This window comes from Callithrix jacchus, chromosome 3, assembly GCF_049354715.1.
Source record: "Callithrix jacchus isolate 240 chromosome 3, calJac240_pri, whole genome shotgun sequence".
Lineage (NCBI taxonomy): Eukaryota > Metazoa > Chordata > Mammalia > Primates > Cebidae > Callithrix > Callithrix jacchus.
In genome coordinates this window covers 141,192,236-141,219,685 of record NC_133504.1, presented here as the reverse complement: position 1 = coordinate 141,219,685, position 27,450 = coordinate 141,192,236, and the positions used below count along the sequence as shown (strand labels likewise).

At 41.7% G+C, this 27,450-nt stretch overlaps 3 protein-coding genes across 14 annotated transcripts in view; 1 reads left to right on the top strand and 2 right to left on the bottom strand.

Annotated features, from left to right (window-relative positions):
- CLOCK (clock circadian regulator) overlaps window positions 1-3,194 on the bottom strand; it is a 114,694-nt gene extending 111,500 nt beyond the window's left edge. For 10 of the 11 annotated variants that reach the window (XR_013533119.1, XM_008993337.5, XM_078367222.1 and 7 more), the window contains exon 1: window positions 3,070-3,194. The gene's annotated coding sequence lies outside the window, so the exon portion shown is untranslated. Of the gene's footprint in view, window positions 1-1,966; window positions 2,312-3,069 lie in introns of those variants that run through there. The other variant, XM_035293704.3, reaches the window with a different exon arrangement.
- The window catches only part of LOC144581689 (uncharacterized), a 77,805-nt gene continuing 52,331 nt past the window's right edge, over window positions 1,977-27,450 (top strand). Inside the window, exon 1 of the mRNA XM_078366074.1 lies at window positions 1,977-2,896. Coding sequence (XP_078222200.1) covers window positions 1,977-2,828 — 852 coding nt within the window. The 3' untranslated portion in view covers window positions 2,829-2,896. The remainder of the gene's footprint in view (window positions 2,897-27,450) is intronic.
- PDCL2 (phosducin like 2) overlaps window positions 17,861-27,450 on the bottom strand; it is a 50,668-nt gene continuing 41,078 nt past the window's right edge. Inside the window, exon 5 of one of the 2 annotated variants that reach the window (XM_078367229.1) lies at window positions 17,861-18,072. In XM_078367229.1, coding sequence (XP_078223355.1) covers window positions 17,918-18,072 — 155 coding nt within the window. In that variant the 3' untranslated portion in view covers window positions 17,861-17,917. The remainder of the gene's footprint in view (window positions 18,073-27,450) is intronic. The other variant, XM_002806662.6, reaches the window with a different exon arrangement.

Below are 27,450 nucleotides of genomic sequence, written 5' to 3'. Positions count from 1 at the left end.
GGAACGTGAGCTAGAAGTGGAAGTATGTAAAGGGGTTGTCACTTATTATACATACATTGTATTGTTTTAACATTTTACAAGTATCGATTTACTTCTGTAATTTTAAAAATAAGAGTCCCAGTTTCCTGGGAGGTTGAGGCAGGAGAATCGCTTGAACTCGGGAGGCGGAGGCTGCAGTGAGTCGAGAATGTTCCACTGCACTTCAGCCTGACGACAGAGCGAGACTCCACCTCAAAAAAAAAAAAAAAAAAAGAGATTTTGAAATGTAATTCCATTTTTTAAAGAGACTGAATGGACCCACATGGAATTCAAACAAAAAATAGGGGCCATTTTGCAGAAGTCTATTAGAAAAACCAACATATCAAACAGAAATAATACAAGTATCTTATCCTGCAAGATAAAAGGGAATACTGAGAATATTACAAAAATGCCCACAGCAACTGCAACCCATTACTCACTATTCACTACTTTGATTATATAGTATTAGTCACCAGAGGGAGTTTGAGGGTTCCCTTCCAAAATTATATCTTGTGTAACAACTGCCTGTGCAGTCTTAACCTCATTAAAAAGGTTTACGACAATCCAGTCCTAAAAAATGTTGATTTTGCACCAACAGAACATTGTCTTTGATTTTTTCATGAGAAACAACTACATACACATACACACACACACACACACACACACAAACAAACACTTTACATTTCACTGGGGTTCATGTTTTATTTCCTCAAAAGAAAGGTTTCCCAGCCTGAAAAGCAAACTAACCTGGACAATCAAGTCTACTAGCATTTTAAGGGAATGTTCATATCCTCCAATTGTCTGTCATGAAACTTTCGGGTTAAGTAAAATTTTATACACCTATGACTCCTGAAAAACAGAGAAGTGGGAAACACCAACTACACTCTTAAAGCAGCATAATCCAGCCACGATGCCAAATATAAACAGTCATTATGTTTTAGAAAGGCGAGATATAACATCTTTAAAAGATAAATGTCTAAGATCTTGGCATCTTAAAAATTAAAGTGTAATAGCCATAAAATGTATCCCAAACTTTAGTTGATTTTCCTAAAAAATATTAAAAACAATCATATTGAAAATGACCCAAATCACCATAAATTAGGCAATAAAAATCACATAAATTATTTGGAGGAGGAGGATTTTTGTTTAATTTAGTTTATGGGTCCATAAAGACACAAGATTTGAAAACATGAAGACATACACATCGTACATCTCATTTCCCACCATTCCCTTAGACTATTTCTCCCTCTCCCCCATTGTTGTTTTCTAGATCCTCCCAGAATTCTTTTATATAAAGAACAAACATAAATTTGTATTACACCTCGCCCTTAAAACAACACACTATTCACAATGTACTACTACACCTTGCTTTTTTCATTCCTAACACATTTTTGAGATCTTTCCATGTCAGAACACAGAAAGCTTCCTCATTCTTTTTTCATAACTGATTATGCCTAGCTCTAGCACATTTTCAGTCCGGTTTCTTCAGGCGAACCTTTAAAGATGTTCTATTCAGGCAACCACTTAACACTTGAATTAATTTCTTTCCCCCAAGATTTGAAAACAACCAGATTTGAGGTGTCCCAAGGGCAAGTTTCAGAGAAAGCAACTCATTATCTAAATTACATCCTTTTAAGAATGTTTAACATCAAACAGGTAAAGGGGAATATTGCACAATTTTCTCCTCTAATCACTTAAACCAGAATGCAGTCTTCACAGCGAAATTACTTTTGATTTGGGGGATCAGGTATCAACAACGACTGTAAAAGTTTCTTCTTGTGCTTTTCTTCCAGTGTAAAAATTTATTTTTTATTTTTTAAAGAAAGCTAAAAAGCCTTAAAGTCATATAGCATGGCATTCTAATTGCATGAAACCACAACCTGATTTGATCTTTCATCTGCCAGGTCAGAGACTGAGGCTTTTATCTTGCAGAATTAGGCTCACCTACCATCAACAAAATGACTTCTACACAGCGACAAACACTTTCAAAGAATATAAACTCTGCGGCGCTGCGTGTAGGAAATTACACTCCAGGGGCCAGAGCGCCAGGGCCAACTCCAAAAAACCCAGCTTCGCCGGCGGAAAGAAATCTACAAACGCCAGCGGCAGTGACTGGGAGCGGGAAGCGCCGGTGCAGGGAAGAAGAGAAACCGAGCGCCTCGCCGCCAACCCTCGAACCCGCGCGGTCGCTGGAGTCAGACGCTCGGAGCCGCGCGCTGCCCAGGAACGGAACTCCGGAACCACGACCACTAACGGAACCAGCCCTCGGGCGGCAACGGCTGCCGCTCGGACTGCGGACCGCGGCGCGAGGGCCGGGCGCCGGGAGGGCGGGGGTTCCCCGGAGGAGCTGGCCGCCCCGGCGCCCCATTGGGCGCCGCTCCAAACGTGCCCGAGTGGTGACAGGAATAAAGTGGGTCACAAGGCCTAGCGGGTCCCCAGCGAAAGCTTTCTCGGCACCCAGTCCCGGCATTCCCCGCCTCCCAGCTGCTGAAATGGGCCGCAGCTCTGGGCGCCCTCAAGCCACCCTGCCCCGCCATGCACCCCAATCCCGCCCCTGCCCCGCAGGTAACCCCAGCTGCCCCAGAGGGCCTCTCAGGAAGGGCGGGCCTCCACCCCAAGTCCCGGGAAAAGACACGCTAGAAAGAGACGCCGAACTTGGGCTTCAGCTCCCGCCTTCCCCACCGTTGGCCGCCGCCCCCCGGCCCCACACACACCGCCCCCCGCTCCCTCCCCTTCCTCGCGCCCTCACCTTGTGGCTTGCGGCAGCTCCGGCTTCTTCCCTCCCCCACCCAGGTCTCTCGCTGCGGTGACTCGGAACCACTACCCTGCCTGTGTGCAGGAGGCGGCGCGGCTCCCACCTCCAGCAGCACCTGGGGCTGTGAGTGGCGCCCCCCACCTACCCCCCCCCCCAAAATTCGCCGCTACTGTGGCCCACTCCTCCTCCCCCTCCCTTCTCTTCCCTTCCTCCACCGGCCGGGAGCGCGCATGCGCCGCCAAGGAAGCCAACCGGCGGACGGCAGGCCCCGGGCCCACCCGGCGGGCTCCACTCACCGGGAGCGCTCGCGGCGGCAGCCAGATTTCCTTCGCGCTCTGGCTCTCCGGGGTTTCCTTTTTTAAACCGGCAGCCGCAGGCCGAGTCCGTGATTGCGCCCCCTCCCGGCGCATGCGTCGTCGGCGACCCCGCGGGCTCCGACAACCAGCGGAGGCTCTGCGCTCGCCCCTCCCCTTACTCTCCCTTTCCCCAGCGCAGCTTGGTGCGCATGCGACTTGCCCCGTTAGGCAGCGCGGAGCCGCGCCAGGGGATCCCGGACGCTCGAAGAGACTCCCGCTCCCTTGGGCTGTAACCTGGCTTTGCAGGCGCCCGGTTCCCTGCCCCGGCCGGGAAGGGCGCCGGTTACTAGAAAGCCGGGGAGGCGGGGCCTGGTTGGGTGGAGGGCGCAGCGGGCCGGCGGAGCGCTAGCCTCAGGTCTTGGAGGCTCTTTGGCTTTCACCCCGTTTGCCCGGGGCGAGGAGGAGGAGGAAGAGCTTCCTGCCGGATGAGGGATCCGGAGGCCAGAAAGGGAACCCGCTCTCCTCCCTTCCAAAGCAAAACACTGCCGACGCCAGGTTACATTTTTCGGGTGTTGGCAAGAGACATTTTCCCCCAGTGGCATCACTCGCGTTTTCTCTCCTGGTGCTGGGAGAGAAGAGTAGGGAAGGCGCTTGGACCGCCTGTGACATCCTCTCCCATCTCCTGGAGGAGCGCGGGTTGGGTTGCTTCTCATTGGTGGGGGGGCTTGGGAGACCAGGCATGCGCCCTGGGCCGGAGGAGGGAAGCGAAAGGAGGTCAGGATGTATTTGCTTATTTGGAGATTTTCCCCTGGCCTTTTATTAAAAACCAAATGGCAGTATAATGGAAGATGGGGAATGAAGCATGGGAAATAAACCAGGACCCTAAATTGCGTGGATTTCCTCGTTGGAACAACGTGTGACTACTACTTATCTTGAGGAAATTACTTGCCTTGGTGTGTTAAGCTATCTTTGGTCCACAGCAGAAACCACATTTCAGCGCTCCTACTGGAAAGAAGATCTTTACAGTCTTAATTCCTAGTGTTTCCTATGTTTTAATGAATGTCCTTTGGATTTGAAGTAGAAGCCATCTTCTTGTTTCAAAAACTACACTTTACTGTTTTGGCTATAAAATCCTCCCTTTAAGATAACATTCACCTCAGTAAACATTTTCAATTCTTGCTGTATGCTCAGGGCAAAAGAACATCAAACTGAAGCACTTATTCAGATCCCTGTTCCTTCACCTGAGGATTCTTCTGTCAGGAGTGGGAAAACATGATTTGTTAATTTACTCCATCATATAGCAGAAGAGATTCTGGTCGACATTTTTTGCCTGTTCAGCATTCATTCCCTATTCTGATAATTTTCTTTGAAGAACTATCCTTTATCCACTATCAGTCCATTTGGTCTGAGCAGGACACAGAGGGAAAGCATATTTGAGTTTTAATCCTCTGTTGTAAACTACAGTTCCTAAGAAGGGTGTTTCCTCTTTATCAGTGGGTTTAAATGTGGGAAAATGGAGACCTGGAGCCATCTTTCCACACATGAATTCTAAGAAGGCAACGTGGAAACAAAGCAGATTTGAAGACAGAGGTTTGGCTTAAAGACATGTTTGAGGCCCTGAAACCAATATGGATTAGATTCCTCTGGAAATTTCAGTTAAACCAGTCAGTAAATTCTTTCATCTGTTTTATTGCTTAAACCAGTGAGAAGTTTTCTTTCACATGGTGTCAAGAGTCCTGGCTGACAAGAGTTAGGTAGCAAGACAGGAGGCAAAGTTAATAATACTGATAAGGTAGGTTGCAGCCAGACAAGAGAGGGTTTGAATGCTTTCCCTAGGATAGGGGTTTGAATTTTATTCTAGAGACACTGATCTCTCCTTACATTCCCCATCATCTAGAACATATATCTTAAAAAATTCCTTTGCCCTTTTTAATGATTTCATTGTCCTCTCAGTCACCAAGACCAAACCATATCCATCTTTGACTCCTCCTTCTCTCGCTCTATTTAATTATTTACCAAGACCTGTTGATAATCCCTCATTTTTCTGCTCAGTCCTCTCTCACTGCTTGAACATTTCCCATGGTTCCATTCACAGCTTCTCCTTTCTCCCCACAGTCTCGCCAAGAAAAAAAAAATGTATTGGATATTTCTTTTTTCTGTATTTATTTTTGAGATAAAGTGTCTTCTGTTGCCAGCTTGAGTACAGTCTCATGATCCCAGCACACTGCAACCTCTGCCTCCCAGGTTCAGGAAATTATTCTGCCTCAGCCTTCCAACTAGCTGTGATTACAGATGCCTACCACCACACCCAGCTAATTTTTGTATTTTTAGTAGAGACAGGGTTCCACTATGTTGGCCAGGCTAGTCTTGAACTCCTGGCTTGAAGTGATCCCCCCATCTCAGCCACCAAAGTGCTGGGATTACAGGCGCAAGCCACTGTGCATGGCCTGTATTGGATATTTCCAATAGCTTTTCCAACTTCCAGATCTCACATTTTCCATAAAACAAAAATCCTGCTTCATAGTTTCATAGATCCTAAATCTATATCCCATAACCTTAAACATAATTTCAGATATTCTGTTCATTTAAACTGAGTATTTCCAACTCCTCTGTCAACTGATTTCCCCCTGTTGGTAGGCAATGTAGCATAGTGGTTAAGAATGCAGAATCAGGAGCTAAACTGCCTGGATTTAAATCATAGCTTCACCATGAATATCTGCATGATTTGAGCAAGTTATTTCTCTGTAATTTCCTCATCTGCAAAATGGGATAATTACAATCCTATCTGATAGCATAATTGAGACTGTGTGTGTGTGTGTGTGTGTGTGTGTGTGTGTGTGTGTAAGTGTATTTTATCTAGTACATAAGAAATTCCATAGATATATTGGCTATTCTTGTCAATGATATTCCTTTTTGGGTAATTTTCATGTCTCTTGCTCTAATTATTGCCCTAACTTCTGTGTTCTATCAGTCACAAAGTTGTATCTATTCTTTCCTAATAACTCTCTCATCCATTCATTGATATTCCTAGTTTTACTACCATAATTTAGGGTGAATTGGAGAACAGGAAGCTTTAAAATATTCTTAATAGGGACTAAAGGTTAAGTATTTTATTAAAGCTTGCATAGTTTATTCAGTTACTCATATTCTTCCTTGTCCCTTTAAAACAGAACTACAAAACCCTGCCCCATAGTTGAGGTGGTATTATAGACTTTGTGGTCAAAACTCTTGGCTTAAATTCTGACTAATGCTGAGAGACAGTGAGCACGTCAGGTAATTCCTCTGAGCTTCAGGTACTTATCTGTAAAGTTACAAGAATAAGCATTTAGAGAGCTGTGATGCTCAAAGGTAAATTAAACTGCTCTGTAAAAGTTAGGTGGTGATGATGGTGGTTGGAGATCTTTACTATTTCTTGTTAGAACCCTAGGAAGAGTTGAAATGACTCACAAATTTTTAACTCCAGCCTTTACTTCTCCCTTGGGCTGTATACACACATGTCCAGTTATCTACCTGATGTCTCTTCTGTATCACATATATTTTGGATACCCCCTTCAATTTATTATCCGCAAAGCAGCCAAATTATTTTGAAAATAAAAATGAAGTCATGTTATTTTCTTCAAAAACCCTTTTTATCATTTTCAATTACATACAAATTCCTAATTATGGTCACAATAACCTGTTTGATCTGGCCCTTCCCTACCTCTCCATATCTTACAATTTTTGCTGCCTTTCAGTTCCTTGCTAATTTCTCTGTGCTCTCAGGCTTTCATGCATACTGTGCCCTCTCCCGAACTCTTCGTACCTTTTCTCATGGCTGGCTCCTTCTCAACCTTCATATCTCAAAGATCTAACTACAAGGAGGTCTCCTTCCTGCCCCCCACCACATAGTATCCACAGTTATTCTCTTCTATCATGTTCAGTTTCCCCCATAATACTTACAAGTTTAAATTATGTATGTACTTGTTTGGCATTTGTTTTCTTATTAACTATTTTTTCTACCACCACGTGGTAAACTCCAGAAGAGCAAGAACCATGTGTTTTCTTTGCCACTGTATGTGTAGCATCCATTTCAATGCCAGAGGTGAGCTGGGTACAGTGGCATCTGTAGTTCCAGCTGAGGTGGAAGGATTGCTTGAGCTCAGGAGTTCAGGTATAGCCTGGGCAATATAGCAAGAACCCATCACTAAAATAAATTATTAAAATTTAAAAATAAAAACCAGGCCAGGTGTGATGGCTCACACCTGTAATCCCAGCACTTTGGGAGGCCAAGGCAGGTGGATCACTTGAGGTCAGGAGTTTTAAGACCAGCCTGGCCAACATAGTGAAACCCCATCTCTACTAAAAGTACAAAAACATTGGCCAAGTGTGATGGTGCACATTTGTTGTCCTAGCTACCTGGGAGGCTAAGGCAAAAGAATCACTTGAACCTGAGAGGCGGAGGCTGCAGTGAGCCCAGGTCGTGCTGCTGCACTCCAACCTGGGTGACACAGTGAGTCAGTCTTAAAACAAAACAAAACAAAAAAACACCAATGCTTGAGGTGAATGAATGATATAATGAAGGAATGAAATGCCAGAAAGGAGATTTTTAGGATAATCTTTATCCTAAATTATGACTGCAGGCAGATTATTGTCAAGGGGTAGCCTTAGTAATGTGCATGAAAATACAAAGGAGAAACAAACTAAAATCAGTTAGTGAAATATGATGTGGCTAATACTGTTCTAGTGATTGAATACTTGAGAACCCACAAGAATAGATACAGCTACTACCTGTATAAGAAGATGCTGATTGAAATCTAAAATAGGGAACAAGAGCATGAAGTACCTCACCTGCAAAAGAGCTGCCAGCTTTTGGGGTCAGATACCCACTCTTTCACCCAAGGATAAAAGTTGGACAAAAAGGGATCTACCATATGCAAAACCTCCAACTCTCTACCCTCATACCATATAAGCCCAACACTTGGGAAGAGGAAAAACACCTGAGAGAATCGCTAAAGCCAGGTTCCTGGGGAGTGTTATGGCTTTTCCTTTCCTTTTTATGCCTCACCCTACCCCAAGTGAACAAGGCTCCAGCCGAATCAGCTAGGTGACTGTGAGAGAGGGAAAGCAGTATCTCATGCACTAGCAAACTTGTTGATATTGCCTTGTACCTACGTGAAACAGGAGTTGGAGAAATAGCTGGCCAGTGAGTGGGCTGAAATAGAGCAATCTACAACATTTACCATTTGGCATAGCAAGGATACCAAAGATGTGTAAGTTTCTCATGGGTTAATTGATGCTATGTAGAAAGTGCTGTCTAGGTTTGAACCATCTTGACACCAAGGGGGAAAGAAATTCTAGCAGCAAGAGGCTGGATTTACTGCTGGGAGAGGAAACTAAGAGTAAGTAGAGATAGAGCTACAACTGGTGCATCTCCCATGTCGATTGTGGGACTGTGTAGTTGGGAAGCTGTCTCAGAGTTTCTAGGAGAACTCAATGTGCCCCATTAAAGAGTGAGTGAACATTTGGATGCATCATTCATTGTACAGTTAAGGGAAATTTATCCATTTTATCTCTATTTTCTCTCCCAGTCCCCAACACTAGAGGGATAGACCCTGAAAGTGTTACTGGTAGAGGGTCATGACTGCATGTTGTCCAAGTTTTTGGCATTTTGAACAAAGAATTGGACAAAATGCTCAGTAAAGCAAAGAAAGAATGAAGCAACTAAAGAACGAAAGCAGGAGTTTATTGACAACGGAAGTACACTTCACAGTGTGGGAGCAGGCCCAAGTAGTGGCTCAGAATCTTCTCAGATCCAAATACCCCCTAGAGGCTTCCCATTGGCCGCTTCATTTCATGATCACCTCACATAAATGAAGTGGTGGCTCGAAATTGGTTGCCGAAAGCAACCAGTCAGGCTAAGGTAAAGTTACAAAGGTGCAAAGGGACACTCAGCCCACAATCAGTCTGATTGGTTGCCGACAGCCAATTTCCAGTCTGCCAGAAACAAAAGGAGAGGGTATGCAAAGGGAGTATCCTCTGGTCCTTTCGTTATTTAGGCATGGAAAGTTACCTTTAAATCTAGCTCTAGGAAGTTGGCATGAAACAGTCCTAGGTTCCCTGCCTCTAGACCCTATTCTCCTGCCTCAAAAGGAGAGGGAAAAACTGGTTGAAAACAAATCCCACCTTTAATCTTCAGAGTTCCTTAAGTCACAAGTTCGGCCAGAGAATATTTGCTTGGAACTGACATTGGAGGGTTCAACTAAATAGGCTTAATAACCCACACTGTGAGATGAGTAAAAAGATGCTCAGGTTGTTTTTAAAGGATTTGCTGCCTAGTGCTTCTTGAATTTTAATGTTTGTATCAATCATCTGGGGATCTCATTAAAATGAAAATTATGATTAAGTTAGTCTGGGATTGGGCCAGAGATTCTGCATTTCTAACAAGTTCCTTAGGAATGCTGCTGATTCTAGGACCACATTTTCACAAACAAGGCACTATAAAGTAGAGAAGGGAGATTCAATAGAGCACAGTTGGCAAGGAATAGACAAAAATATCAGGATAAAATATTAACTTTTATCCTTCAAAAAAATGACTGAATATTGGCAATTTAAAAAACTTAATTTTGTACCCCTTTGAATATTCATTCAGTAAAATGGGGAACAGTATTACATATTAAATAATTTCTGCATATCCTGACAAGTATTTTTACCCTAGTCAAATGAGAATATTATACATGAAGCACTGTATGGAAGTAGTAGTGACCTGTATTGGTAGGCATCAGAATGTGTGCATGCATTTTGCTAAAGAGCGGGGCTGGAATCACAAACAGACAGTTCTAACATGATACAATTTTATAATTTTTGCAAATGTTAGTCTTCAAAACTGTTTGTGGGCAAAAACTTACTGCCACCTGGTGGATCTGAGTTAAGCCAAAGGGAAATATCCTTTTTAAGCTCTCCTAAATACTATTAGTACTTCTTTGTTTTAACTTTAAAAAGAAAATACATAAATATGTATTTACTTTTAAAAAGACAATACATAAATATGTATTTACTTTTAAAAAGACTACAGTTAGGGGGACTTTTTGCATTTGGTTTCATTTGGAGGGGAAAATAATGCATATGAACGTTATTTTAATAAATATGATTATATACATTAGATGGCTTTAGAGTTACATTGTAACTTTAGAAAACGGCTCTTCCTTTCATTTCCAGGGCTGGTTTTATCCTGAATAGTAACTTATCCATCTATTTCTGAAGGGTTCAGGAATTGGATAAATAAAACTAGTGTGTGTGTAATGGTAAGACCACTGTGTGTGACCTCTCTGAACTTTTTCCTCCATCTAGTCCCAAGATGTATATTTACTATCTCAGAAGAAAGGGGTTTTCCTAATCCTTTCCAAAATTAGATCACTTGATTTTACCTTATCTGGTGAAATAAATTCTCATTACCTTTCTCAAATGTGTATTTAACTTTCCTTCCACTTCATGGTTCTCCGTAGCCTCTGAGATCACTAAACCCCCAATAGCAAGAAAGAGACTTTCTTGACTCAATGTTCAATTGCCTCAATTCTCATCAATTTATTTTTGTAATCTAGGCACTTAAACCCAGTCTAGATTCTCTCACAAATATCAGTGAACATCCATAATGAGAATTATGGGTAATGAATTTTAAAAAGTAGAATAAAATCTGTCACTGAACTCTTATATGCTGGATTTACCAACCTTTCCTCTAAAAGTGATGTTCATTATTATGCCAAGAGGAAACATCCTATAGGCTTTCTGCAGTGTACTAATATATATTTTCTCATGATGAATTCTTCTGTGATTACTATTAAAATATAGATCATCCTATGATATATTTTTCTCACCTCTCCTCAGGATTTAGAAACTTATATGGCATAGTGTTCTAATAATTCCAGAATTTAACTATTAGTGAGAATACTTAGTAATTTTCTTTTTTTTTTTTTCTTTTTTTTTTTTAATTTTTTATTGGATTATAGGTTTTGGGGTACATGAGCAGAGCATGCAAGACGGTTGCGTAGGTACACACATGGCAGTGTGCTTTCTTTTCTTCTCCCCTTCACCCACATTTGGCTTTTCTCCCCAGGCTATCCCTCCCCACCTCCACCTCCCACTGGCCCTCCCCTTTTCCCCCCAATAGACCCCAGTGTTTAGTACTCCCCTTTATGTGTCCATGTGTTCTCATTTTTCATCACCCACCTATGAGTGAGAATATGCAGTGTTTCATTTTCTGTTCTTGTGTCAGTTTGCTGAGGATGATGTTCTCCAGATTCATCCATGTCCCTACAAACGACACAACCTCATCATTTCTGATTGCTGCATAATATTCCATGGTGTATATGTGCCACATTTTTCCAATCCAGTCTATTATCAATGGGCATTTGGGTTGATTCCAGGTCTTTGCTATTGTAAACAGTGCTGCAATGAACATTCGTGTACATGTGTCCTTATAGTAGAACGATTTATAGTCTTTCGGATATATACCCAGTAATGGGATTGCTGGGTCAAATGGAATTTCTATTTCTAAGGCCTTGAGGAATCGCCACACCGTCTTCCACAATGGTTGAACTAATTTACACTCCCACCAACAGTGTAAAAGTGTTCCTTTTTCTCCACATCCTCTCCAGCATCTGTTGTCTCCAGATTTTTTAATGATCGCCATTCTAACTGGCGTGAGATGGTATCTCAATGTGGTTTTGATTTGCATCTCTCTGATGATCAGTGACGATGAGCATTTTTTCATATGATTGTTGGCCTCATATATGTCTCTTTCGTAAAGTATCTGTTCATATCCTTTGCCCACTTTTGAATGGGCTTGTTTGTTTTTTTCCTGTAAATCTGTTTGAGTTCTTTGTAAATTCTGGATATCAGCCCTTTGTCAGATGGGTAAACTGCAAAAATTTTTTCCCATTCTGTTGGTTGCCGATCCACTCTAGTGACTGTTTCTTTTGCCGTGCAGAAGCTGTGGAGTTTCATTAGGTCCCATTTGTCTATTTTGGCTTTTGTTGACAATGCTTTTGGTGTTTTGTTCATGAAGTCCTTGCCTACTCCTATGTCCTGGATAGTTTTGCCTAGATTTTCTTCTGGGGTTTTTATGGTGTTAGGTCTTATGTTTAAGTCTTTAATCCATCTGGAGTTAATTTTATGTAAGGTGTCAGGAAGGGGTCCAGTTTCTGCTTTCTGCACATGGCTAGCCAGTTTTCCCAACACCATTTGTTAAACATGGAATCCTTTCCCCATTGCTTGTTTTTGTCAGGTTTATCAAAGATTGTATAGTTGTATGTATGTTGTGTTGCCTCCGGTGCCTCTGTTTTGTTCCATTGGTCTATATCTCTGTTTTGGTACCAGTACCATGCTGTTTTGATTACTGTAGCCTTGTAGTATAGTTTGAAATCCGGTAGTGTGATGCCCCCCGCTGTGTTCTTTTTGCTTAGAATTGACTTGGCTATGCGGGCTCTCTTTTGGTTCCATATGAAGTTCATGGTGGTTTTTTCCAGTTCTGTGAAGAAAGTCAATGGTAGCTTGATGGGGATAGTGTTGAGTCTGTAAATTACTTTGGGTAGTATAGCCATTTTCACGATATTAATTCTTCCTAACCACGAACATGGAATGTTTCTCCATCTGTTTGTATCCTCTCTGATTTCGTTGAGCAGTGGTTTGTAGTTCTCCTTGAAGAGGTCTCTTACGTTCCTTGTGAGTTGTATTCCTAGGTATTTTATTCTTTTTGTAGCAATTGCGAATGGCAGTTCGCTCTTGATTTGGCTTTCTTTAAGTCTGTTATTGGTGTAGACGAATGCTTGTGATTTTTGCACATTGATTTTATATCCTGAGACTTTGCTGAAGTTGCTTATCAGTTTCAGGAGTTTTTGGGCTGAGGCGATGGGGTCTTCTAGGTATACTATCATGTCGTCTGCAAATAGAGACAATTTGGCTTCCACCTTTCCTATTTGAATACGCTTTATTTCTTTTTCTTGCCTGATTGCTCTGGCTAGAACTTCCAGTACTATATTGAATAGGAGTGGTGAAAGAGGGCATCCTTGTCTAGTGCCAGATTTCAAAGGGAATGCTTCCAGTTTTTGCCCATTCAGTATGATATTGGCTGTTGGTTTGTCATAAATAGCTTTTATTACTTTGAGATACGTTCCGTCGATACCAAGTTTATTGAGGGTTTTTAGCATAAAGGGCTGTTGAATTTTGTCAAATGCCTTCTCTGCGTCAATTGAGATAATCATGTGGTTTTTGTTTTTGGTTCTGTTTATGTGGTGAATTACATTTATAGACTTGCGTATGTTGAACCAGACTTGCATCCCTGGGATGAATCCTACTTGATCATGATGAATAAGTTTTTTGATTTGCTGTTGCAATCGGCTTGCCAATATTTTATTTAAGATTTTTTCATCTATGTTCATCATGGATATTGGCCTGAAGTTTTCTTTTCTTGTTGGGTCTCTGCCGGGTTTTGGTATCAGGATGATGTTGGTCTCATAAAATGATTTGGGAAGGATTCCCTCTTTTTGGATTGTTTGAAATAGTTTTAGAAGAAATGGTGCCAGCTCTTCCTTATGTGTCTGGTAGAATTCGGCTGTGAACCCGTCTGGACCTGGGCTTTTTTTGTGTGGTAGGCTCTTAATTGCTGCCTCAACTTCAGACCTTGTTATTGGTCTATTCATAGTTTCAGCTTCCTCCTGGTTTAGGCTTGGGAGGACACAGGAATCCAGGAATTTGTCCATTTCTTCCAGGTTTACTAGTTTATGCGCATAGAGTTGTTTGTAATATTCTCTGATGATGGTTTGAATTTCTGTGGAATCTGTGGTGATTTCCCCTATATCATTTTTTATTGCATCTATTTGGTTGTTCTCTCTTTTCTTTTTAATCAATCTGGCTAGTGGTCTAATTTGTTGATCTTTTCAAAAAACCAGCTCTTGGATTTATTGATTTTTTGAAGGGTTTTTCGTGTCTCAATCTCCTTCAGCTCAGCTCTGATCTTAGTTATTTCTTGTCTTCTGCTGGGTTTTGAGTTTTTTTTGATCTTGGTCCTCTAGCTCTTTCAATTTTGACGATAGGGTGTCAATTTTTGATCTCTCCATTCTCCTCATATGGGCACTTATTGCTATATACTTTCCTCTAGAGACTGCTTTAAATGTGTCCCAGAGGTTCTGGCACGTTGTGTCTTCGTTCTCATTGGTTTCGAAGAACTTCTTTATTTCTGCCTTCATTTCATTGTTTACCCAGTCAACATTCAAGAGCCAGTTGTTCAGTTTCCATGAAGCTGTGCGGTTCTGAGTCTGTTTCTGAATTCTGAGTTCTAACTTGATTGCACTATGGTCTGAGAGGCTGTTTGTTATGATTTCAGTTATTTTGCATTTGTTGAGCAGTGCTTTACTTCCAATTATGTGGTCAATTTTAGAGTAGGTGTGATGTGGTGCTGAGAAGAATGTGTATTCTGTGGATTTGGGGTGGAGAGTTCTGTAAATGTCTATCAGGTTTGCTTGCTCCAGGTCTGAGTTCAAGCCCTGGATATCCTTGTTGATTTTTTGTCTGGTAGATCTGTCTAGTATTGACAGTGGAGTGTTAAAGTCTCCCACTATTATTGTGTGGGAGTCTAAGTCCTTTTGTAAGTCATTAAGAACTTGCCTTATGTATCTGGGTGCTCCTGCATTGGGTCCATATATGTTTAGGATCGTTAGCTCTTCTTGTTGTATCGATCCTTTTACCATTATGTAATGGCCTTCTTTGTCTCTTTTGATCTTTGTTGCTTTAAAGTCTATTTTATCAGAGATGAGAATTGCAACTCCTGCTTTTTTTTGCTCTCCATTTGCTTGGTAAATCTTCCTCCATCCCTTTATTTTGAGCCTTTGTGTATCCTTGCATGTGAGATGGGTTTCCTGGATACAGCACACTGCTGGGTTTTGGCTTTTTATCCAATTTGCCAGTCTGTGTCTTTTGATTGGTGCATTTAGTCCATTTACATTTAGGGTTAATATTGTTATGTGTGAATTTGATACTGCCATTTTGATTCTAAGTGGCTGTTTTGCCTGTTAGTTGTTGTAGATTCTTCATTATGTTGATGCTCTTTAGCATTCAGTGTGATTTTGGAATGGCTGGTACTGGTTGATCCTTTCTATGTCTAGTGCCTCTTTTAGGAGCTCTTGTAAAGCAGGCCTGGGGGTGACAAAATCTCTGAGTACTTGCTTGTTCGCAAAGGATTTTATTTTTCCTTCACTTCTGAAGCTCAGTTTGGCTGGATATGAAATTCTGGGTTGAAAGTTCTTTTCTTTAAGAATGTTGAATATTGGCCCCCACTCTCTTCTGGCTTGTAGTGTTTCTGCCGAGAGATCTGCTGTGAGTCTGATGGGCTTCCCTTTGTGGGTGACCCGACCTTTCTCTCTGGCTGCCCTTAGTATTCTCTCCTTTATTTCAACCCTGTTGAATCTGACGATTATGTGCCTTGGGGTTGCTCTTCTTGCGGAATATCTTTGTGGTGTTCTCTGTATTTCCTGCAATTGAGTGTTGGCCTGTCTTGCTAGGTGGGGGAAATTTTCCTGGATGATGTCCTGAAGAGTATTTTCCAGCTGGGATTCATTCTCTTCGTCCCCTTCTGGTACACCTATCAAACGTAGGTTAGGTCTTTTCACATAGTCCCACATTTCTTGGAGACTTTGTTCATTCCTTTTTGCGCTTTTTTCTCTGATCTTGGTTTCTCATTTTATTTCATTGAGTTGGTCTTCGACTTCAGATATTCTTTCTTCTGCTTGGTCCATTCGGCTATTGAAACTTGTGCATGCTTCGCGAAGTTCTCGTATTGTGTTTCTCAGCTCCTTTAATTCATTCATATTCCTCTCTAAGTTATCCATTCTTGTTATCATTTCCTCAAATCTTTTTTCAAATCTTTTCTCAAGGTTCTTAGTTTCTTTGCATTGATTTAATACATGATCTTTTAGCTCACCAAAGTTTCTCATTATCCATCTTCTGAAGTCTAATTCCGTCATTTCGTCGCAGTCATTCTCCGTCCAGCTTTGTTCCCTTGCTGGTGAGGAGTTTTGGTCCTTTCTAGGAGGCGTGGTGTTCTGGTTTCGGGTGTTTTCCTCCTTTTTGCGCTGGTTTCTTCCCATCTTTGTGGATTTGTCCGCTGGTCGTCTGCGTAGTTGCTGACTTTTCGATTGGGTCTCTGAGTGGACACCCTGAATGTTGATGATGAAGTATTTCTGTTGCTTGGTTTTCCTTCTACCGGTCTAGCCCCTTCGCTGTATGACTGCTGAGGTCCGCTCCAGACCCTGCTTGTCTGGGGTGCACCTCTAGCAGCTGTGGAACAGCGAGGGATGCTACCAGTTTCTTTTTCTGCTCTCTTTGTCCCAGGATGGTGCCTGCCTAATGTCAGTCTTTTGGATATAGAGGGGTCAGGGAGCTGCTTGAGGAGACAGTTTGTACTTTATAGGGGTTTAATTGCTGAGCTGTGAGCTGTGTTGTTCATTCAGGGCTGTTAGGCTGCTATGTTTGATTCTGCTGCAACAGAGCTCATTAAAAAAACCCTTTTTTTTCTCAAATGCTCTGTGTTGAGGGGTTTGGGCTTTATTTTTGGATGTCCGTTGAGGTCCTGCCCAGCTAGGATGCAGACTAGCCACTGTTTGCCGGCTGAGGCTCCGCCCTGCTGTTGTGAGGCTCGCCCTGGCTCCGCTGTTCTGCTGTTCTCCGCCACACCCTGCGGCGGAGTCTCTCTGTTGTAGCGTGTTGCCTCGGCTGCGTCAGCAGTGGGCGTGTATCTCAGTAGGGACGGGTTGCCTCGGCAACGGCTGGCTGCATCAGCAATGGGCGTGTATCTCAGTTGGGGCGGGCTGCCTTGGTAATGGAAGTCGCCCCTTCCCCTCAGAGCGTCTCGGGCCGTCTGCACGGGGCTTGTTTGAAATCGCGGTTTTGTTCGTCCCACTGGGCCAATCCTAACGTTCTGTTCCTGCAATCCCCTGGGCTGGCCCACTGTCCAAGTCTAGCTCAGTCACAAGTCCAGCCCTCTCACGTCTCCGGTTGCCGGTTCAACGGGGCACCCGGACAAGTGCGCCCTGTGGGGAACGCTGGGTAGGGCCGGCCGCCGCCACCCTGGCTGCTGGCTTTGCCAGCCGGAATATCTGCCTGGCGTCCCGTGTCTCCACTTCACTTTGGAATTTCCCCGTTCCGTGGGCAACAAAGATCAGTCTGGAAATGCAGCTCAGACTCACCTCTCCGCAGTTCTCTCCGCAGACACAACGAGAACTCCAATCCTGGGTTGTTCTCACAGCGCCATCTTGAGTCCTCCCCTACTTAGTAATTTTCTAACTTAATAGTAACTACTCAGAACAATAATAATGAATGGAGATTTTTTTAATGTATTTTTCAGAATTTATTAATTGCATTGTGCTATTAAGTCACTAATTTTTTAATAGGTAAGAGATTTCAAAGAAAAAGCATTATGGTCATAAATTTAAAACTTTTTACTTAAGTCTCTGGACTTTAAGATGTGTTGAACTTAAAAAAATTTCATGGTTTTCTATCATTGCTTTAATTCATAGTTCTCTTTGGAAGCGAGTAAGCAAGAAAGGCCTTGTAATATTTGTGTTTTTGTCCAACATGGGTTAGAAAAAGCATAAACCACAGAAAAATATTAAGGGCTTAATACAAATTTTGTTTTTTTAAGAGGCAACAATGAATATTCTGAAATGACAAATTTTTGAAATGACAAATACATCATAATTCTAATATAAAAATGAAAATAAAATAAATATATTTATAAATTTTCTGATCTCTATAGTAAGCGGTCATAAGTAAAACATTTAGTACACATACACTTTAAAAGCTGTTTATTGAATATTTCTCTCTATGTGGTATCATTATCACTGTTGGAGCTATTACTGTCATCATGAAAAGAAGTGTTTTTAATTGAAGATACCATCATATCTACAATGTCTTTTTTGGGGTTTTCTTCCAAAACAGTCTGTATTGCTCCAACTTCTGCTAGCTTCCATTCAAGTTCTGTAATAAATAACCCATCTTTAAGTCAGTTAAAAATCTGGGAAAAATGAAGAATTTTTCATCTATATGAAACAGGACTTGACTGTTAGTAATATTACCATGGAAATGATGATCTGTTTATTTATAGTTTTTTGGGTTTCTTTTTTTTTTTTTTTTTGAGACAAAGTCTTACTCTCTCACCCAGGCTAGAGTGCAGTGGCACAATCTTGGCTCACTGCAACCTCCACCTCCTAGGTTCAAGTGATTCTCATGCCTCAGCCTCTCAAGTAACTGCAATTACAGGTGCACACCACCACACCCAGATAATTTTTATATTTTTTCAGTAGAATCAGGATTTCACCATGTTGGCCAGGCTAATTTCGAACTCCTGACTTCAAGTGATCTGCCCACCTTGGCCTCCCAAAGTGCTGAGATTATGGATGTGAGCCACCATGCCCAGCAGGATGATATCTTTAGAACTGAGTGACAGTAAAAGTGCTACAATATTAAAATACACATTAGATACAGCAAAGTTATACTTAATGGGAGAAATTATGGTTACACTGGGTATTAGTCTGTTTTGTGATAACAGAATACATATGACTTGGGTAATTTGTAAAGAACAGAGATTTCTTATACTTCTGAAGGCTGCAAAGCACAAGGTTGAGGGGCTGCATCAGGTGAGGGCCTTCTTGCTGAGGTTATGCATGGCAGAATTCAAGTGAGTTAGAGAAGGTGAGTGAGAGAGAGCAAGAGAGGGCTGAACTTAGTTTTAAAACAAACTCATTCTCATGACAACAACCCCACTTCTGCAATAATGACATTAATCCATTCTTGGGGGCAGAGATCTCAAGACCTAATCACCTTTAAAGGTCCCACTTCTTAACACTGTTGCATTGAGGATTATTAACTTCAGGGGATACATTCAAACCATAGCATTCTACCCTAGCCCTCAAAATTCATGTCTTCTCACATGCAAAATACACTCATTCTATCCCAGTAGCCCCAAAAATCTCAACTTGTTCCAACATCAACTTAAAAGTCCAAAGTCCAGGCCCAGCACAGTGGCTCACGCCTGTAATCTCAATACTTTGGGAGGCCGAGGCAGGCAGATCATGAGGTCAGGAGTTCAAGATCAGACTGACCAACGTGGTGAAAACCTGTCTCTGCTAAAAAATACAAAAATATTAGCACGGGCATGGTAGCTCGTGCCTGTAATCCCAGCTACTTGGGAGGCTGAGGTAGGAGAATTGCTTGAACCGGGAGCCAGGAGGCAGAGGTTGCAGTGAGCTGAGATCGCACCACTGCACTCCAGCCTGGGGTACAGAGCGAGACTCCATCTCAAAAAAAAAGAAGTCCAGAGTCTCATCTAAATAAGACATAGGTAAGACTCAAGACACAATTCATACTAAGGCACATTTCCCTCCAGCTGTGAGCCTATAAAATTAAACAAGTTATCTACTTCTAAAATACAATGATAAGGTGGACACAGGAGACACCCATTCCAAGGGAGAAATAGTCAAGAAGAAAAGAGTAACTAGTCCCAAGTAAGTCCAAAACCCAACAGGGAAAACAATTAAGTTTTAAAGCTGGAAATTAATCTCTTTTAGCTCCATGTCCTGCATCCTGGGCACACTGGAGTTGGAGTTGGGCCCACTAGGGCTCAGGCAGCACTGTACCTACAGCTTCACTGGGCCTAAGCCACTTAGCCACTCTCACAGGTTAGAGTTTTGTGCCTGCAGCTTTCCCAGGCTAGAGCTGCATGTTTGTGGCCCTACCGTTCTGCTGTCTCAGGGGCTGCCCCACTCCCGTGACTCTACTAGGCATTGTCTCAGTAGGGGCACTCTACCGGGGATCTACCCTTGTGATAAGTCTCTGCCTGAACCTCTAGGCTGTCGACAACATCCTTTGAAATCTTAGTGGAGGCCAAGATAGCCCCACAGCTCTTGCATTCTGCCCACCTGCAGAATTAGTACCACATCGACATTGCCAAGTTGTATGGCTTTACCTTCTGGAGTGGTAGGCCAAGCTGCATCAGGGCCCTCTTGAGCCATCACCTGGGTGGCTGAGGGGTGCTATGCTGAAATGCAGGGGGTCCAGTCCTGAGGTGGTACAGGGCAGTGAATGCTGAGGTTCCATGGGCACTTTTCTGGAAACCTTGCCTTCAGCTCCTAGCTTGCCTTGAGGATTGCTGAAATGCCTTTGGGGTCATTTTCTCATATTGTCTTTATGAAAAGAACCTGGCTTCTTTCTATTTATATTAATCTCTTTAGCAGTCATTTGGCCACAGTTAGTATTTGTCCAGAACACACCTTTTCATTCTTCACATGGCCATGCTGAAATTTTTCAAAATTTTGACTTTCTGCTTTTCTTTTAATTACAAATTTCATTTTGAAATCACTTCTCTTTTCTCTCATTTTACTGTAATGAGCCAAAAGAAGCCATGCTGCACCTTGAATGCTTTGCTGCTTAGATAATTCTTTTGCCAGATACTCTAGTTCATCATTCTAAATTCTGCCTTCCATAAAACTCCTAGGACATGGACACAATTCTGCCAAGTTATTTTTAACTGCACATAAGGATGGCCTTTACTTCAGTCTCCAAACCTGGTTCCTCAGTTTCATCTGAAACTTCATCAGAGATCTTTGAAATCTTGGTGGATTTACAATCCATATTTCTACCAGCATGCTGATTGCAACCACTTAAATAATCTCTACAAAGTTCCAGACTTTCCCTGCAGTTCTCTTCTTCTGAGTCCTCAACAGAATCACCTTAATGCTCTATTCATGGCAATCTAGGCTGCTTCTAGCCTGTTCCTCTAAGTTCTTTCAGCCTCTATCCATTATAATAATCCTTCCATATCGGAGGTTTCACTTTCCGTGGTTTCAGGTACTCAGAATAAAGTACAATAAGATAGTTTGAAAGAGGCCACATTCATATAATTTCTATTACATTATCTTGTCATAATTGTTCTACTTTATTATTGTTAATCTCTTATTGTGACATTTATCAATTAAACTTGATCGTGGGTATGTATGTACAGAAAAAAACATAGTATCTATAGAATATGGTACTATCCACAGTTTCAGGCATGCACTGGAGGTCTTGAAACATATCCTTCCATTGGTAATGGGGAACTACTGTACCCAGATTCAATGTCAATTGTACATTTTCAGGTATCTGTTATGTAAGTATCACGCGATAACCAGTTGTGCCACTGAAGCTCCAACATTTTCAAGTATTTGTTACAGCAAACAACCCCACTTCTTGGTACCAATTTTCTGTCTTAGTCTGTTTTGTGCTGCTATAATAGAATACTACAGACTGGGTAATTATATAGAAAAGAAATTCATTTCTCTCAATTCTGAAGGCTGGGAAGTCCAATATCAAGGTACCAGGAATCTGGAGAGGGCATTTTTGTTCTGTCACTCCCTGATGAAAGGTGAGAGGATGAGAGGGAGAGCAAGAAAGAACCAAACTCAGTTTTATAACAAGCCCACTCTAGTGATAAGGAAGCCACTCATGTGATAATGAACCTACTTCTATAGTAGCAACATTAATCCATTCATGAGGGAAAAGCCCTCATGACCTAATCACCTCTTCAAGGTCCTACCACTCAACACTTTTGCATTGGGAATTAAGTTTCCAACACATGAATTTGGGGAGACACATTCCATAGTGACATTTTTGTTTTTTAAAAAACTGAACAATGGTTTAAAAGTTCAAATCAGGTAGCTAGGAAAATAACAATAAAGTAAAACTAAGAAGAAAGGAAGGATATAATGAAGAAAATACTTTAGAAAAATAGAAAAGTAAAAATAATAGAGATGGCCAGCAAAATCAAAAGCTGGTTTCTTGATGAGACTAATTGACATATGTCAGGCAAAAATGATCACAAGAAGATAAGCAAAATAACATATTTACATGGGATACAACCAAACAAGGACAAGATATAATTTTATACCCATCAAGTTGACAAAAAAACTAACAGTCTAACTAGTGAAAATCTAATGAAGCTATAAGTAAATGGGATCTCTCATAAAGATTAAAATACATACTCAAAAAATTTTAAAAGTCTTGGGACTATTATGAAAAAATGCATGTCAATACATTTGAAAACTTTAATGGGGCCAGACCCAAGATGGCCAAATAGGAACAGCTCTGGAGTGCAGTTCCCAGGGAGAACAACACAGAAGGTGAGTGATCACTGAATTTCCAAATGAGTTTTTACTGCCCACAGACCAGGAAATTCCTGGGCCAAAAAGTGCCACGAGTTTCCAGCACTTCTGCACACAAAAACTCACACAAATATGGGTGGCCATTTCAACTGGCACCCAGAACGCCTGGGATACAGAGCCACCCATTCAACTGAAAAAAAGGGGGATGAAACAGGGAGCCAGGTGACCTGGCTCAGCAGGTCCCACCCCCACAAAAACCCAGCAATCTGAAACGTTTGGATTGGGAGTTTTGCAGCAAGTACAGCTGGGCCTGGGACAGTCCACCTTGGCTGGGGGAAGGGCGTTGGCCATTACCAAGGCAAACCACCACTACCAAGGCAATCTGCCATTACCAAGGCAGTCCACCATTAACAAGGCAATCCACCTTTACTGAGGCGGTCCTCCATTACCAAGGCAGTCCACCATTACCGAGGCAGTCCACCATTACTGAGGCAATCTACCTTTATCAAGGCAGTCCGCAATTACTGAGGCAGTTCTAAGTGTACCTCTGTAAACAAAACTGCAAGGAAGTTCACACAGCAGCTGGGCAGAACCCACAGCAGCTCAGCAATGCCTCTGCTGGCAGACTGTGACCTACATCCATGCTGGGCAGGGCATCTCTGAAGAAAGGCAGCAACATGTCAGGAACTTATAAATAAAGCCCTACATTCCCATGACAGAGCACCTGGGAAAAAAGGTGGTTATGAGTTCCGCTGCAGCTAACTAAAACTTACCTGCCCAGCAGCTCTGAATGGAACAATGGAGCTCCCAGCTCAGCACTTGAGCTCCTATAAGGGACAGACTGTCTCCGCAAGGAGCTCCTCAACCCCCATATATCCAAAGAGACAACACCTCATGACGGAGAGCTCAGGCTGACATCTGGTGGGTATCCTTCTGGGACAAAGATAACAGAAGGAGAAACTAGTAGCAACCCTTAATGTTCTGCACCACAGGTGATCCCCAGGCAAGCAGGGTCTGGAGTGGACCTCCAGCAGTCCTATAGCAGAGGGGCTGTTAAAATGAAAACAAAAACAAAAACAAAAAAAAAGAAATAACTTAGTCATCAACAAAAAGGATGTTGACTCAGAGACCCCATCTGAAAGTCACCAACTACAAAGACCACAGGTAGATAAATTCATGAAGTTTGGAAGAAACTAGCACAAAAAGGATGAAAACAGCAAAAACCAGAATGCCTCTCCTCCTCCAAGGGATCACAAGTCCTCATCAGCAAGGGAAGAAAGCTGGATGGAGAATGAGTCTGATGAATTGACAGAAACAGGCTTCAGAAAGTGGGTGATAACAAACTTCTCTGAGCTAGAAGAACATGTTCTAACCCAATGCAAAGAAACTAAGAACCTTGAAAAGAGATTAGATGAAATGCCAACTAGAATAAATAGCTTAGAGAAGAATATAAACAACTTGATGGAGCCGAAAAACACAACATGAGAACTTCACGAAGCATACACAAGTTTCAATAGCCAAATTGAACAAGCAGAAGAAAGGGTATCAGAGATTGAAGATCAACTCAATGAAATAAAATGAGACAGTAAGAACAGAGAAAAAAGAGTGAAAAGAGATGAGCAAAGCCTCCAAGAAATATGGGATTATGTGAAAAGACCTATTCTACATTTGACAGGTGTACCTGAATGTGATGGAGAGAATGAATCAAAGCTGGAAAACACTATTCAGGATATTATCCAGGAGAACGTCCCCAACCTGGCAAGGGAGGCCAGAATTCAAGTCCAGGAAATACAGAGAACACCACAAAGATATTCCTCAAGAAGAGCAACCCCAAGGCACATAATTATCAGATTTGCCAGGGTTGAAATGAAGGAAAAAATGCTAAGGGCAGCCAGAGAGAAAGGTCAGGTTACCCACAAAGGGAAGCCCATCAGACTCACAGCAGATCTCTCGGCAGAAACTCTACAAGCCAGAAGAGAGTGGGGGTCAATATTCAACATTCTTTATTCAATATTCAACATTCTTAAAGAAAAGAACTTGCAACCTAGAATTTCATATCCAGCCAAACTAAGCTTCATAGATAAGGAGAAATAAAATCCTTTACAAACAAGCAATAGCAGAGAAATTTTATCACCACCAGGCCTGCCTTACAAGAGCTCCTGAAAGAAGCACTGAACATAGAAACAACCAGTACCAGCCATTCCAAAAACGTACCAAATGGTAAATACCATCAACACAATGAAGAAACTGTGACAACCAATGCGAAAACAACCAGCTAGCATCAAAATGGCAGGATGAAACTCACATATAAAAATATTAACCTTAAATGTCAATGGGCTAAATGCCCCAATCAAAAGACACAGACTGGCAAATTGGATAAAAAGTCAAAACATATTGGTGTGCTGTATTCAGGAAACCCATCTCATGTGCAAGGACACACACAGGCTCAAAATAAAGGGATGGAGGAAGCTTTACCAACCAAATGGAAAGCAAAAAAAAAAAAAAAAAAGCAGGAGCTGCAATCCTAGTCTCTGATAAAATAGACTTTAAACCAAAAAAGATCAAAAGAGACAAAGAAGAACATAACATAATGGTTAAAGGATCAATGCAACAAGAAGAGCTAACAATCCTAAATATATAAGTTCCCCATACAGGAGTATGCAGATAAATAAAGCAAGTCCTTAATGACCTACAAAGAGACTTAGACTCCCACACAATAATAGTGGGAGACTTTAACACTCCACTGTCAATATTAGACAGATTGAGACAGAAAATTAACCAGAATATGCAGGACTTGAACTCTGATATGGACCAAGCAAACCTAATAGACATCTACAGAACTCTCCACCCAAAATCCACAGAATATACATTCTTCTCAGTACCACATCGCACCTACTCCAAAGTTGACCACATAATTGGAAGTAAATCACTCCTCAGCAAATGCAGAAAAACAGAAATCATAACAAACAATCTCTCAGACCACAGTGCAATCAAATTAGAACTCAAGATTAAGATTAAATCAGAACCGCACAACTTCATGGAAACTGAACAACTATCTCTTGAATCTCAACTGGATAAACAATGAAATGAAGGCAGAAATAAAGATGTTCTTCGAAAACCAATGAGAATGAAGATATAATGTAACAGAATCTCTGGTACACATTTAAAGCAGTGTCTAGAGGGAAATTTATAGCAATAAATGCCCACATTAGAAGCAAGGAGAGATCTAAAATTGACACTCTATCAGCAAAATTGAAAGACCTACAGGAGCAAGATCAAAAAACTCAAAAGCGAGCAGAATACAAGAAAGTGTAATCCCAGCACTTTGGGAGGCCGAGGTGGGTGGATCACGAGGTCGAGCAATTGAGACCATCCTGGTCAACATGGTGAAACCCTGTCTCTACTAAAAATACAAAAAATTAGTGGGGCACAGTGGTGCGTGCCTGTAATCCCAGCTACTCAGGAGGCTGAGGCAGGAGAATCGCCTGAACCCAGGAGGCGGAGGTTGCGGTGAGCCGAGATTGCGCCATTGCACTCCAGCCTGGGTAATAAGAGCGAAACTTCGTCTCAAAACAAAGAAAGAAAGAAAAAGAAAAAAGAACTAAGACCAGAGCAGAACTGAAGGAGATAGAGACACACACACACACACACAAAAATCCTCAAAAAATCAATAAATCCAGGAGCTGGTTTTTTGAAAAGATCAACAAAATAGACCACTAGCCAAACTGATAAAAAAGAAAAGAGAAAAGAACCAAATACATGCAATAAAACAAGATAAAGAAGATATCACCACTGATTCAACAGAAATACAAACCATCATCAGAGATTACTACAAACAACTCTATGCACATAAACCAGTAAATCTGGAAGAAATGGATAAATTCCTGGACACCTGCACCCTCCCAAGCCTAGATCAGGAAAAAGTCGAAACCCTGAATAGACCAATAACAAGGTCTGAAGTTGAGGCAGCAATTAATAGCCTATGAACCAAAAAATGCTCAGGTCCAGATGGGTTCACACCAGAATTCTACTAAATCTACAAAGAGGAGCTGGTACCACTCCTTCTGACTATTCCAAACAGTCCAAGAAGAGGGCATCCTTCCCAAATCATTTTATGAGACCAACATAATCCAGATACCAAAACCCAGCAGAAACACAACAAAAAAAGAAAACTTCAGGCCAATATCCATGATGAACATAGAGGCAAAAATCTTCAATAAAATACTGGCAAACCGATTGCAACAGCACATCAACAAGCTTACCCATCACGATCAAGTAGGCTTCATCCCGGAGATGCAAGGCTGTCCAACATATGCAAGTCTATAAATGTAATCTACTATATAACAGAACAAAGATAAAAACTATATGATTATCTTAATAGATTCAATAGATGCAGAGAAGGCCTTCGACAACATCAACAGCGCTTTATGCTAAAAACTCTCAATAAACCAGGTATTGATGGAACATATCTCAAAATAATAAAAGCTATTTACAACAAACCCACAGCCAATATTATACTGAATGGGCAAAAACTGGAAGCATTCCCTTTGAAATCTGGCACTAGACAAAGATGTCCTCTCTCACCACTCCTATTCATTATAGTATTGGAAGTTCTACCCAGAGCAAACAGGCAAGAAAAAGAAATAAAGCGTATTCAATTAGGAAAGGAGGAAGTCAAATTGTCTCTATTTGCAGATGACTTGATTGTATATTTAGAAGACCCCATTGTCTCAGCCCAAAATCTCCTGAAACTGATAAGCAACTTCGGCAAAGTCTCAGGATACAAAATCAATGTGCAGAAATCACAAGCATTTCTATACACCAATAACAGATTAAAAGAGAGCCAAATCAAGAGCAAACTCCCAATCACAGTTGCTACAGAGAGAATAAAATACCTAGGAATACAACTAACAAGGATAAAGGACCTCTTCAAGGAGAACTACAAAACACTGATCAAGGAAATAAGAGAGGACACAGATGGAAAACCATTCGGTGCTCATTGTTAGGAAGAAATAATATTGTGAAAATGGCCACACTGTCCAAAGTAATTTATACATTCAACACTATTGCCATCAAGCTACCTATGACCCTCTTCACAGAACTGGAAAAAACCACCTTAAACTTCATGTGGAACCAAAAGAGAGCCCACATAGCCAAGACAATCCTAAGCAAAAAGAACAAAGCTGGAGGTATCATGCTCCCTGACTTCAAACTATACTAC